We start from the raw sequence: 15,315 nt of genomic DNA on the forward strand, positions 1-15,315 counted from the left end.
CAAACCCTTGGACTAAAGGACACACAAAAGGACAAGAACTGGGATTCATGAGGATAGGGTTAATCTATTTGAAGGCTGCAGTAAGATGTGGAGATTGTCCTTGTCATGTCATGTCACGTCACATGTTTTCCTTCTATTTTTCCCTCCTCCTACACTGACCTATCACTGTGTCTATGCTATTATGTAGTCCCTTCAGCATTCTTATTTATCTATACAGTGACTTGATTTGTACTTGTTTCTTCCTTTTCATTACGTATTTTGTTTAACATCACACTGACACAGCTACTGTAAGGCTTTTGGCGATAGGAGGATGGGAAAAGTCTAGGAATGGGAAGGTATTAGCCGTGGTCTTAATTAAGTCACAGCCCCAGCATTTGCCTGGTGTGAAAATGGGAAAGCACGGAAAGCCATCTTCAAGGTTGATGACAGTGGGATTCGAATACACTATCTCCCAAATACAAGCTCACAGCTACACAATCCTAAATGCATGGCCAATCTGTTCAGTTATAATGACTCTTTCTGCCAGATTAAAGAGGAAAAGATATTCTGTAAGGAAAGAATAAAATGAAGAAAAAATTACAGTTTTTCAACGCATAAAAATTGTACCTTGCCCCTTGAGAAGTCACTTTGAATGTGACTGTCATAACTTCTAGGACTGTTAAAATAACTTCTGAAGGATAAAATTCTGACACCTCAGCGTCTCTGGAAATTGTAGAAGTAGTTAATGGGGTGAAAAACCCATAACATTATTATTAATTAATGTATGGTTATCTTGAATGTTTCAGGGAGACCCACTACAGGATGTGACATTTCCACAACACCCAGTAGCTCAAGTCACCTCTATGGCATGGCATCCTATCAAGAAAGTCTTGGCTACTGGGTGGGAAAATGGTGAACTGCGGGTATGGATTGGCGAAACAGAGTTTATGAATGTGCAGTCACCACATCAGATGCCTATCACCGTCTTGGACTGGAGTGAGCAAGGCGGGCGGCTTGTTTCAGGTGATACTGTAAGTGCTTCATCCAGTTGTCTATTATGTTCTTTGTCCTTTGATCCCTTGAAATGTACTAGACTGCTTGATGGTGCTAATTGTTATTTTTAGAGACAAAACCACAAGATTATCAGCCTCAAAATATCTTGAGAAGTTTCAAACCGTTTTTTGTTATCATTAATGTTATCCAATATATAGTCAGTTAGTGTTTGAACCTCTGGCATGTCAACTGTTGAAGAAACCAGAAGAAAAGAAATAGAAGTAATTTTTTAGTAGAAAGGATTTAAAGGCTGAACACCATTCATTGTAAGGAAAGTTTCACATTTTTTTTAAAAAAAGTCACAAAACTAACGTGCAAGTGATAAATTTTGGTTGGTTCTATTTTAACTTACTTCTTCTCCCGTTCTTTTTTTCACATCCTTGCGGGATACCCCTCTATAGACACCATCATCTTGACACCGGTGTGGGGAGCCTGTGTGCTCGTTGATCCTGAGGGCTGTTCCAGCTCAGGGCCTCAGAGTAGAGCCAGACTAATGAGGGGCCCCTGAGCTGCCTGAGAGGTCTCTTTATCTGTATTTTTTCCATTGATATTTCTTTCTTTATCTAATCCTAACCTCCTTTAATTTCATTTCTTTGACTGATTAGTCAGCCTCTCTGCCTCGGAAAGTAAGGTTTCTTCTCCCCCCTCCAATTCCCAGTTTCAAGTCGTAGCAAAGTGATGCATGGCTACTGGGAGAGTAGTTGCTAGCGGCCCACCTCCAGAAATGAGTGCCTGCTGCAGTTTGAAGCCTTTCCTCAGCATGCAAGGCTCTATTGATTCCCATAATGAACCTGAAATATTTGTCCCAAATGAGTAAATTTATAATACCATTATAGTTGATCCGTTATTGGACATTATAAATTTTCCAGCTAACTCTTTCCTAGTTGCCAGCTTTTTGCCCCATTGTGCTAATTTGGGCTCATCAGTTGGTAAACAACACACGTATCATGTTGAATGTTTTTCTCATTATATACTCTGTTTTCCTGTCGTGTGTTACTTCCAAAGAAAATGTATTTAGGTTGGCCACAGATAGAGAGTCACATAACGTAGTATATATGAGAGATATTTAACATAAAAGGCCACCCGTGCAAAGCTGGGGCAGGTCAGCTAGTTTTAAATGTTCATTCAGTGGTACTTCCATTGATCATTTTATATTTATAAGTTTCTTATCATTTAAAATGATTGTTATGTTACAGTCTGGCTCTCTAGTTGGATGGAAAATAGATCCTCGAGGTCAGATCCTAACAGTATTTCACAGTGAATTAAAGGATCCACTCATTCACATTGTGTTTCGGAGAAGTCAACCAAAAACTCCAGGATTTGATATCAGGTAAGTATTACATTATTGAGGCTCTTGTGAGCTTAAACTTATACAAAAAATTTATTTGTATCAGAGAATTTCTTCATTAACTTTCCTTCAAAACTAAATTTAACTCTAAGGGCCATTTTCTCCAAATCAAGTTAAACCTGGTATAAATTAAATCTGGTTAACTTTAGTATCTGCATCCATTTTCTCCATCAATTTATGACGCTTGTTTAGTTTTAACGACAGCTCGCCCGTTTCTCCTAATGATGTCTAGTCTGCACTAGTGTTGGCTGCACTGAAAGAATAGTCGAAGGCATGACCGACTGGAACTGGCCAGTCAGAGCCAAGTAATTCAATGACCAACATTTTTGTTTTAATATCAGCTGTTTGTAGAGAATTAATGAGATCATACGTAGTGAATAAAGAGGAAATTCAGCGGGATATTAGCTTTACTGATAAATAAATTGTTTACATCTGTGCGAAGTGTTGTGTGGTATAAATTTACCCATTGTTGTCTACAGTTTCTTGGAGAGCACTTTTATTTCCTATTTTTCTTTAACATGCTTTACCGTAAACAAGTGCCGTGGGCCTAATACATGGTTTTTGATGTCTGCATTATCTTACGAAACACATGGGAATGTTGAAATATAAAAATCCAGGTCTTTCAGCAATATTCCTTTACTCAGAAAATCAACATTGATGTGACTTTCAAGTAAACAAATTCCAAGCATGCTCGGAATCTATCTCCTATTAAAATCCATCGCCCTCGGTTGGGATCAATCTCATAAAGCGCGGATCCAGCAGACAGACCACTGAGGATGACTTTAGGAGATGTATTATTTGATTCTAACCTTGTTTATAACATGACCTAGTTTACGGTATGTAGTACTGTGTGCATAATACTCTTCTCTCTACAGCATTAATATTTCTGTTGCTGGTATGCTGGCAATAGTTACGATGAAACATTCTTAGCTATCATTTTATTACTAATTTACTAGCAAGCATGAAACATTTTATTATATTTCTGATCCCATAAAGATTTATTGTGTATAGTTTAGATTTTCTTAAGAGCATTTGCCTTAAATATGACAAAACAAACGCATTATGTAAGTCGTGTAATATGGCAGTGGTAAAGAAGTAGGGGGCTGGAGATAATAAATATATTGCATTGAAAAATACTCACATGTGTACAGCACTCCATTTTGAATATTTTTAGGTCCTGAAATATAGCATTTTTAGTGATTTTATGGGTAATATTGGTAATAGTTACTCATTAAGATATAGGAGGATGTATTTATCATAGCCATCTTTGTTTCCAGAGGTGTTCTGGAGTAGACTGGTCACTTCGACTTTAGAACAAAGCATGGAACGTACAGTAGATGAGGAAAGCATGGAAGTTGCAACGCATATCATGGAAGTTACAAGTTTTATTTATGTTATTGATATACAGTACCACAATATATTTTCATAGGTTATGGTATGGTGTTGAGAAGAGCAATGATTTGGGGATCAAAGGGGGTCTGGGGGCATAAGCACACAGTTTAAATGCACAAAGCGGCCTCAGGTCTCTAGTTTCGACTGCTTGCCCCCATATGACTGGTCTATCCAGACAAATGCTCTTGTCCAACCCCTATCCTAACCAGTAGAGACCAATGTTCAATTCCAGCCCATACCCTAATCTGTCCAGATCAGTGGTGCTTGCAGTGCAAACTAGAAGCCTAAAGCTGCTTCGCAACTCAAATTATGTTATTTGGTAGATTATATTAAATCCTAGAAAAAAAATTTACTCAATTACCTGGTTATAAATATTCATTAAATGTAATTCTTAAACAGATTTGTAATCTAACTGGTTTTCATTGATAAAATCAAATCTAAGGTGAGACCTGGATCACATACCTTGCTTAGAGATAATAATTCTGTATCCAACAGGAACATAATGAATCAAGTTCAATATAATTTATGTAAACCAGACTAAAATCCCAAAAATTACTGGGATTGAAAAATGAAATAACATATCGGACTAAATCAAGGTCACGCCTTCCACAATTAGTTCAAATGTAACAAAAGAATGTGGCAACAAATGAGAACAAGGAGAAGTAACAATGGCCATGACACAGCAATATGAAGTTATTCCCAAACAAGATAAAGAAATTCATGATTTTTTTGGGAAAACGGAAAAATATAACAAGCTTCTTCTCGTTCTTCTCCTACCAGTTTTTTCCACATGTGGGGTCGTGGGTGCAAACTGTGTCGCACGTAGGGATTTGGGTGGATGCCCTTCCTGACCCCAACCCTATGGAGGGATGTAATCACTATTGTGTGTCTCTCTGGGTGGTTGGTAGTGTGGTGTGTTGTTCTGAATATGAAGAGGAGAGTGTTGGGACAAACACTGATACACAGTCCCCGAGCCAGAAGAATTAATCAGAAGGCAATTAAAATCCTCGACCCAACCGGGAATCAAACCCGGGACCCTCTGAACCAAAGGCCTCTGTGCCGACCATTCAGCCAGGGAGTCCAACAAAATTTATAACAAGCTTAAATGGAAAAATATAATTGAGCAAAAATGGAAATATCCATATGTCAAGATGCAGTACCTAATTAAATAATTAGCATTTAATGTGTCCCATTAACATCAGAAACAAGAATTGTAAAATGAATATTAAATAAATCAAAGGGGAGATCTCTTTAATTACAAATAGTGTTTCTCATAAGAATGAAAGTAACTTAATCACAATTATATAAGTTGCAGTTCAAATTAAATATAATAGCTCCTAAAAGAAATAATATATAATATTTTAATTAACTAGAACCTCATTAACATAGTCATAAATCATTAGGAGGAAACATATATGAACATAATGGAAATCTTAGTTCACAAGACCAAATATGAGGTGCTTAGAATAGGGGAGACATATCCGTCAAAGTATGCTTTTTTCATTTATGCTTGCAGTGTACTCTTTCATGGTTGTTAAGTGCAAATGGTCAATATGTCTTGGCTCATTCGACCTTATGTGCTGCAACTCAGTATCGAGAATAGCAAAGGTGTATGAGCCAGCCTGCAATAGCTGCTATGTATTTAACAGCACGGGGCAATAAATTTCTTAACAGAGGGCTTTCAGCCCTTCAATGTGTAGAATAATCGCCCAGTTGGAAGAAGAACACAAGAGCAAAGCCACGGAGGAGACCAGCTCAGTTAGGAAATGCTACCAGTGTGGAAGAACAGGACACCTGAAGAACAAATGCCCAACCTTGGCATCGGAAAACTAGGTCCGGCCCATTCTGGATTGAGAGGAGATGGGACCGGGAACAGGAATGCACCTCAAGACCCGACAGACAAGCAACTCCGGTCAAGTAGGAGAGGGATTGGTCAGATTGTGAGCAGAACAGGCTAACCTCGCCCAGCTATCATCTTGAGGATAGGCAACGAAAATTTTTCAGCCATACTCGACACCCAAGCAAGCCATTCATTTTTAAATGGGTCAGTTGTTAGATTACTACCGCCTATGAAGTCTCACCATCTCGGAAGGGTAGTGGGAGCAGCGAACGGGGTGACCTATTCCATCCAAGGACAGACTAACCTAACCGCTAAATGCATGGACCTGCCTATTATAATTAACGTTGCAGTGATTCAGAACCTAATACCTGACATCATATTAGGTCATGACTTTCTGCTAGAATACAAGGTGATCCTAGACTATGCAGTTCATGAAGTCTTTTTGGGAAAAGACAGACGTCTGAGGGTCGCCTGGCGTGATGAAAATGTCCGGGCTCGGAAGGATGCGGAAGTCGACATAGATCTGGGAGATGTCCAGTTAATGCATCTTCAACCAAGTGAAGAAGAGGATGCGCCTTAAAGGACTTTCTGGATTTCATCTCCAATAAAATAGGACGGACTACCACTGTATCGCACACCATTGAATGCAGCACTTCCTCGCCTATCAAGCAATGTCCATATCCAATTAACCGGATATTCGCAGCTTCGCCATTCAGAAGATTCAAGAGATGGAAGGACAAGGTCTCATCGAACCCTGTACATCCTATTGGGCTTCGCCTATCGTCCTACTGAAAAAAGAAGAATGGGGAGTATCGATTGTGCGGGGACTTCCGCAGGTTGAACGACAAGACCGTTAGTGACACTTACCCCATGCCTGACCTGAAAGACTCACAGAAACAAGTAAGTGGGTCTAAGATTTTCAGCATGCCGGCTCTCAACTCTGGAGATACTGGCAAGTGGAGGTCGAGGAAAGTTCTAGGCCACTGACCACCTTCATGACACCGAGAGGGTTGTACCAGTGTACAGTAATGCCTTTTGGACTGAAGAATGTTCCTGCAACCTTCATGCGACTGATGGAAAAGGTATTGTCAGGATATGTTGGATATTTCTACCAAGTGTATCTCGACGACATCTTAGTCCACAGCAAGAATTTTCAAGAACACCCTGTACACCTGAAGAAAGTGCTGGAACGACTGAAAATTCATGGACTGACCTGCCAACTGAAGAAGTGCCACTTCGCCTAGTCCCACGTAGAATATGTTGATCACGTCCTAACATATGAATGTCTAGAAAGGCAACCAGAGAAGAATCGAGCTATCAAGAAAGCTGAACGCCCGCGGACCAAGCGACAAGTATCAGTTCCTTGGCTTGTGTGGATGGTACAGCAGCTTCGTGCCAGACTTTAAAGAGAAGGCAATACCACTCACCGATCTACTCCATAACAACCATCTATTCCGATGGACCAGCAAGGAACCGGCAGCATTCCTAGGCATTAAGACTGCGATATGCAACGCTCCCAGTCTAGCTCATCCCAACCCTCAACGGGAGATGTGCCTGCAGATGGATGCCAGCGACTCCGGCTTGGGAGCAGTGTTATTCCAGGAGAGGAGTGACAGTGGATGGGACATTATCGAGTATGCCAGCAGAAAGCTATCTCCCACCGAACACGAGAAGGAAGCCTTATCTGTGGTGTGGGCCATGGGCAAATTCAGAGGCTGCTTGGAGGGAAGGAAGTTCCAGCTCTATACTGATAACGCAGCTCTCAAATGGTTGAACTCGGTCTCTGGCTCAAAATCTAAACTGATGCGATGGGCTCTGTTAATCACAGAATTTTACTTTCATGTGTGTCACGTCCCAGGACCGACGAACATAGGAGCAGACAATTTATCTAGGCACCTGGCAATGGAACCTGAAGTTAGGAGCACCATTGTCGAAAGGGAATTTCAACAAAAACACCAGAGCGAACTCAGTGAACCTGTTCTTATGAAGAAGGACCTTGATCTGGGAGTGGCAAGAACAAGACAAGCCCTGTAGGACCATGACACACTGGATTAGGAGACGGAACATCGATAGTCGACTCGTCCCGAGGGAATTCAGGATGTGCTAGAAGAATGTCCGGGTTGTAATAGATAAGAATTATTATTTATAAGATGTCCGGGTTGACGTAGGACTCTTGATGTACAGATCTCACCTCTCCGACATGCCTGCAGTAGTGGTGATCCCTAGACAGCACTGAAGCCGGACATGCAGGAGGCAAAGAGACATACCAGTCTGTCCGACAAAGATTCTTCTGGGTTAACATGCGGAAAGACATCCTTGATTATGTGAAAGGGTGTTACATCTGTACCTGCACCAAAGCGAGCAACAGGATGGCAGATTCCAGTCAGCGAGGAAGATGGCCGCAATGCCCTTGGGAGATCATAGCCTCGGACTTGATGGTCCTTACCCTAGAACACCACAGTGTAGAACATTACTCCTAGTAATCACCGACCTCTTCACAAGATGAATTGAGGCCTTTCCGATGCCAGAAGCCACGACAGGATGCATCTCCGGTCTTCCACATGATGAGGTATTCAGCTGCTACGGTTATGCACGGTGCATTCTGTCAGACAACGGGAGTTAGTTCACATCAAGAAAGTGGCAGCAAATGATGACTGAATGGGGTGTGGAGCACTGGACCACCCTATCTACAACCCAAGGGCTAATCCAACAGAACGACCGAACCAGGAGCTAAAAGGTTCCACCCGTCAGATACCGCAGTCACTCTTTGCCCTGCAACGACTCATCAACCTTGTCACTGGCTACTCCCCAGCGGAACTGTTCCTTGGTCGACAGCTATATGGCACTGGGGATTGGGAGATTCGTTCACCACCCACTTCTGGTCTTCTGGTCAAGATGATGCAGCTGTTTTCCTAGCAGAGTGGCAGCATAAGCAGCAGCAGGACATCAAGGAAAAGCAAGTTTTGGCCGAAAAAGATCCCTTTCCCAGGCCAAGGCTCAAGATGTCGAAGAGACCCAGATATTCCTACCAGGCCAACAAGTACTGCAACATAACCACCCCGTCAGTAATAAGATTGGAGGGTTTCACGCAGGTCTCGCACCTAAGTGGGTTGGTCCTGTCGAGGTGGATAAGCAGCTAGGCCATGGGGTCCACTTACTAAAGATCAACCCTCCTGTCAAGGTCCACGCATCGGAGTTGTGACGAGTCACCCAACCGCTGCGTATACAGAGTAGCCCTGGTACTGCCTCGGGTCCCCCTTGAGGAGAGGCTACTAATGACACAGCACAATCTAGTCATGAGGAGGAGAACCCATCGACTACCACCGAGGATGAGGCTGACAACGAGGCGACACCAACCCCCAACACGGCACGATCCGGTCAAGAAGAGGAGGAACACATCCAGCGACGTCGCGGAAGAGAGAAGATAATTATAATCTATGACGAAGGCAAAGTCGACGAGTGTGATATACTGTTGAAATTGTTTCAAATTATAGGGGGGATATTGATGCAAGTGTAATGGACTAGTATAGCTTGGAAACAATTCTCTGACCCATGGGTAAAGAATGGGAATATCGAGCTCGAATTTTATTATTATTATGACTTGTGAGGTGTGGCTATAAAGTTGTTTACAACTATTAGTATTATTTACGTAGTTGGGTACGAACTTTATTTGGGATAAATCTTGGTCGTATTATTTGTGAGGTTATGTCATGAAACATATGAGTTTATTTAATGTAAAAACACGTAGTTAATAGTATGTGATTTATTATTACCTGGATATATCCACTGCAATATTGTGAAACACACAGTACAGTGTTCTCTCCAGAAATTTTCATCAGCTGGGTGGCAGGAATGAGTAGCCGGGCGGGGAATACTACGTAAAAAATGAATACGAAGAAATTTCAATTTATTCCTGTCAGGGCATTAATAATAATATGATCTCAGCTACCGTGTGCAAACATTTTACTTTGACGCCATCTAGCTGCTTGCTCGTCAATTTTGACGTTCCGTTTTACTCTAGGCCTGCGGATGACGGAGTAAACCAAATCTCTCTTGGGCGTCGGAAGGCTGAGTTTTAGTGAATTTTATTGGGTAACCACCAAATATGTCACCAGAGATCTTTTTCATGCTGACATCGTATGACATGGAATGTTGCCCTTCAAAAATCCGACTACCTCTGCCGAGTTCGAACCCACTATCTCTACCACTGATCCACGAAGGGCATTGACAGTAATATCAGACAGGTCAACATTAACTAATTTAGTGTTATTATCACAAACAAGATGTTCTAGTGTTCTTTCTACATCTTGTTCATAATCAAACACCGGGGCTTACTACTCGATTGCTGTAGAATTCTATACAGGTTTGTGATGTCATGAGGAGTAGAGTGCTCTCGTGCGATTCCACGCTAATCCAGACACTGCTTGTGCATGACACTATGTTGTAGTCAAGCTAAACCTTTAAACTTCGATATAATTGATACGGTATGCTAACAATAATGATTTATCATTTAAATGAACAGTTTTACAGTACTTAACATTTTAATTTGGAGCACACAATGCCTCGAATGTGTATTAATATTATGTAACTAGCATGTATCTGGGTTATGTTAGCGAGGCGGTTTGTAAAAACAGCAGGACAGTGCGCCCAATAAGATGGTCCTAGGGAGAACACTGCAATAATAGTCCAGAACAACTTATGTTTGGAACTAGAAAGTTACAGAAAATTCCTTTCGTTGTAAATAGGTTATTGGAGACTCTCAAAATTACAAGAAAACATGTTGTGTGGTATTCTTCTAGAAGCCTGGCCAGGCAACGTATGTAAAGAGGCAGTCTTAAGGGTAGAGTGGAGTTGTCTAACAAGAGTTGTGAGTGCAAATCATTAATCGAGAATGTGAATTCATGTTGTGATTGATAGTAAGTTGACATGCTATTTTGAGAGTCTTCTTTTTCTGCTTCTTCATAGTAGTGTTTTGTTTCAAGATGGCAGTTTATTAGTGCGTGTGTGTGTAATATGTATATATAATTTGTAAATAAAATAGTGTACACAATTGACAGCATTTCATGTGTGCATCTTTGTGGTAACAACAATTTCTTTCATGTATTGTAATTTCAATAGATGTAGGGACTATTGTTATATTCACAACATTCGTAGAATCCGTAGCACGTGAGGGTGAGTACTGTATAAAGTACAATACTACCCTGTGTTCTTTATAACATTCCTGTATATATCCCTGTCTACATACAAGAATAACTATAGAACAGTACGGACAACACAATAATTGCCTCACTATTCACATATGCCTCTTTTGGTAACACTGCGTCTGCAGAGTGTTTGAATGTTAAATTTATTTCCTATTTTCATTCCTGCACTCAATGAGAATGCTACCTTAATTACAGCCTCTGTAATACTAAGACACTCTTCCTTTCAATTTTTTTTTTAAAAGTTATGTTTTCAGTGTTCTGCCTTTTTTTTAAACATTTCTATAAATGAAGAATTTGACCTATGTTTCACCATAGTGGCTTGGCAAAGGCTGCCGTGGCTGGTGATGAGCAAGCTCTGGACATGTTCAGTGCTTGGCGTCCGCGTACAGCAGGACAGAGGTTTAACTTCCAGGCCAGTCAAGGAGATAACATGTGTTTCTTCATAGGATCTGTTTCAGGTAAGTCATTAACCTTCAGCTTGTAAGACCACTGATGAATTATTTTTACTGACAGCAATTAATTAACAGATTAAGTCATATATAGAGAGATAGGACACATAGTAGGATAAACACAGCAATAGTCAGCATCAGAAGAAAGGACAAACACATAAACACAAAAGAACGAGCACTTTTGCGTACATGAAATAGTGACGTTACAGCCCTGATAGATCTTGGCCTACCAGGCGACCACTGCTCAGTCTTGAAGGCCTTCTGATTAGGCCTAACAAGCTTACACTGCCAGATTACCAGGTGATGTGTAGTCAACGTGAAGAATCCTTTTGGCCATTATTCTTAGCTTTCTAGACAGGGGCCACTTTCTCACCATTGGATAGCTTCCCAATTATTCCAATGTTGGCTGAGTGGACCTTGAACCAAACCTCAGATCCTGGCAGAAATCTCTGATCTGGCTAGGAACCAAACGCAGGGTCTCCAGGTAAGATGCAGGCTCACCATCCCTGGATCACAGGGCTGGCACTTCTTCATACACTGCCGTCTTCAAATATGCACCCTCATCTGTCTCTGTTCTCCTACATCCATTTCTTCTCAGTCCCTGATGAATTCATTTTTGCTTCTCAGCTTCATCAGGAGGGTAAGCTTCAACACTCGTTGAATAACCATTTTGACAGATGTTCAGTCCTTTTTTTTTTTTTTTTTTTTTTACATCGCACCAACACAGATAGGTCTTATGACAACAATGGGACAGGAAAGGGCTAGGAGTGGGAAGAAAACGGTTGTGGCCTAAATTAAGGTACAGCCCCAGAATTTGCCTGGTGTGAAAATGGGAAACCACAGAAAACCATCTTTAGGGCTGTCAACAGTGGGGTTTGAACCCACTATCTCCCGAATGCAAGCTCACAGCTGCACGTCCCTAACCGCACAACCAACTCACTCGGTATGTTCAGTCATAATGGGAAGTGTAGGGTAATAAGAAAGCAGGATATACACAGGAAAAGAGAAGAAAGAGGAAATAAAGATGAATACATGTCGTAAATGACTAGGAACACAAGACAAACACAAAGAGAAGAAAGGATCACAACAGGTCAGTACAGTATAAGTAATGGAAAGGAACAAACAAGTGTCAAGTCAAGTCATATATAGCGAGTTAGGAACATGAAATGATAATAGGAGGGCATTGCTCAGTGTGAAGAGAGATGAGTGATAGAAAAAGGAGACAAGAACAGTCATAAAACATGAAAGGAGAAAGACAATCTCTAACTCTTCATAAACTGCTGTATTCAAATAGGCTCTGTCCTCATCACTCCAAGTTCTTGTTATCTTATTGTGTGTTCCATTTTGTGTTCCTGTCTCTAAATATGATTTGATTTGACACTTGTTTATTTGCTTCCATTATATAGATTAACACATTAAGGTTATGTACTGATCAACCAGAACATTATGACCACCTACCTAATAGTCAGTATGTCCATCTTTGGCACTGATAACAGTGGTGACGCATCTTTGCATGGAAGCAATGAGGCTTGGTAGGTCGCTGGAGGGAGTTGGCACCCCATCTGCACACACTTGTCACCTAATTCACGTAAATTCCGGTGAGGGGGCTCTGACACCACGTTCAATCACATCCCAGATGTGTTCAGTCGGGTTAAGATCTGGCGGGTTGGGGGCCAGCACATCAATTGAAGGGTCAGGGGGAAAAACCAGGTAAGTCACTTTTTCATCGAAATTGAGATATTGTTACAGTCTGCTTCAGAGTGATCATGCGCATCTATTGAGAGGTCAGAAATGAAAAAAAAGCAGGCGAGTCAGAAGAAATTAGCACTCAAAGTTTCGCTGTTAGTGGTAAGAACTAGGGAAGTCAAGCTCAAAGGTTGCTTTTTTCTCATGTTGTACAAATATTGACTCTCCTGCTTTTTTTCCCTGACCCTTCAATTGCACTTCACCACTGTGTTCCTCGAACCACTCCATCACACTCCTGGCCTTGGGACATGGAGCATTATCTTGTTGAAAAATGCCTTTGCCGTTGGGAAACGTGATCGTCATGAAGGGGTGTACGTGGTTTGCAACCGGTGTACGATACTTCTCGGCTGTCATGGTGCCTTGCACGAGCTCCACTGGACCTATGGATGCCCTCATGAATGTTCCTCAGAGTATAATTGAGCCACCGCCAGCTTATCTCCGTCCCGCAGTAGAGGTGTCAAGGAGCTGATCCCTTGGAAGACTACAGATTCTCACCCTTCTATCAGCATGATGAAGAAGGTATCGAGATTCATCAGACCATGCAACACTCTGCCATTGTGCCAGCGTCCAATGACGATGGTCACGTGCCCATTTCAGACGTAGTTGCCGATGTCGTGGTGTTAACATTGGCACATGCATGGGTCGTTGACTGCAGAGGTTCATCCTTAGGAGTGTTTGGTACACTGTGTGTTCAGACACACTTGTACTCTGCCCAGCATTAAAGTCTGGTGTTAGTTTCACCACAGTTCGCTGCCTGTCCTGTTTTACCAGTCTGCCCAGCCTATGACGTCCGACTTCTGTAATGAGGGGTGGTCGTCCAACCCCTCGACGTTTGGACGTGGTTTCCCCTTGGTTTCGCCACTTGTTGAAGACACTCACCACAGCGCTCCTCGAACGCCCGACAAGTCGTGCAGTTTCCGAAATGCTCATGCCGAGCCTCCGGGCCATCACAATCTGCCCTCGGTCAAACTCAAATAGAGCACGCGCCTTCTCCATTCTACACATAGACAGCACGCTCACTGATACTACATGCACGGTGTGTGTGTCTGACTAGCAGTCATTCTTTGTCAGGTGATGCTGCTATCGCCTGGACAGGTTTATATCAGTAGTATGTAGGTGGTCATAATGTTCTGGCTGATCAGTGTCTTATTAGGTCAATTTATTTGGATCATGCTCAAAGCAGTTAATCTGGGTTCAATTCACCCAGAATGATAGTGGTTCAGTTTGCTGTCTGGGAGCCAAAAAATGTAGAAATAAGACTTCCATTTCTGTTGAAGCACATAGCTCTGATGCTCATGCAGCTGGCTCCAGAAATGAGTGCTAGATTGGCTCCTGAGGGCAAGACAGCTAGCCATAGGCTAACTACTCTACACCACTTAGTACTGAGGTTGAAAAATCTTCTTCTTCTTCTTCTTCTTCTTCTTCTTCTTCTTCTTCTTCTTCCACTGCTTTTTCTCACATCATGTTGTGATCGCGGGTGCAAACTATGTCGTGCATGTGGACTTGGCCTTGTTTTACTGCCAAATGCCCTTCCTGATACCAACCCTGTATGGGGAGGAGGAGGATATATTCACTGTTGTGTGTTTCTATAGTGGTTCATAGTGTGGAGTGTTGTATGTGTATGAAGAGGTGTGCCTTGAGACAAACATGAATACCCAGTCCCCGAACCAGACAAACTAACAAGACATGGCTAAAATCAGACCAGGAATTGAACCCAGAACCCTCTGATTCAAAGGTTGCAACACTGACAATTCAGCCAAGGAGTCTGATACTGAGGTTGCATGTTATTTTCCACTCTTCCAGCAGCCTTGCTGACCTGTATGGTCATGGGCCAAATGTGATGCATTAACAGTGAATTTCAGACCAAGGTACTGACTGAAAGCACTAGCAACATTGTTCAACAATTACAGTTGTACTGAATGGTGCAGAAACTTGCAAGTTAGAAAGATATACAAAATAAATGCAAAGACAGAAGGGACATCATATTTGCTCTGTACATCTTGTACATCACTTCCTTACATCTCCTTGGTACTTCTTCCTTCCATATTAGGTTCTTTACATTCTGGTAGAATGCATTCACCCGTTGCATTATTTATTAATCTCTGTATCCAGCCTTGCATTTTGCATTGGTTTGCTTCCTAGGTATTTGAAGCTGTCTAGAATTTCAAGGTTCTGACCTCCATTATTTACATTTCTGTTCCCTAATCTGTCACCTCTTGTTATCATCAGAATCTTCCTATTCCCCACAATGAATTCCATACTGTATTTCACGATTTTCTCATTCAGTACGTCCAGTTGATCTTG

General features: G+C 41.8%; 1 protein-coding gene across 1 annotated transcript in view; it reads left to right on the forward strand.

The window, feature by feature from the left end:
- Positions 1 to 15,315, forward strand: part of rempA (intraflagellar transport protein rempA) — a 185,998-nt gene that overhangs the window by 6,839 nt on the left and 163,844 nt on the right. Inside the window, exons 2-4 of the mRNA XM_068228322.1 lie at positions 786 to 1,010; positions 2,229 to 2,362; positions 11,132 to 11,274. Of these exons, the coding sequence (XP_068084423.1) occupies positions 786 to 1,010; positions 2,229 to 2,362; positions 11,132 to 11,274 (502 nt within the window). The remainder of the gene's footprint in view (positions 1 to 785; positions 1,011 to 2,228; positions 2,363 to 11,131; positions 11,275 to 15,315) is intronic.

The sequence above is a fragment of the Anabrus simplex genome, chromosome 6 (assembly GCF_040414725.1).
Source record: "Anabrus simplex isolate iqAnaSimp1 chromosome 6, ASM4041472v1, whole genome shotgun sequence".
Taxonomy (NCBI): domain Eukaryota; kingdom Metazoa; phylum Arthropoda; class Insecta; order Orthoptera; family Tettigoniidae; genus Anabrus; species Anabrus simplex.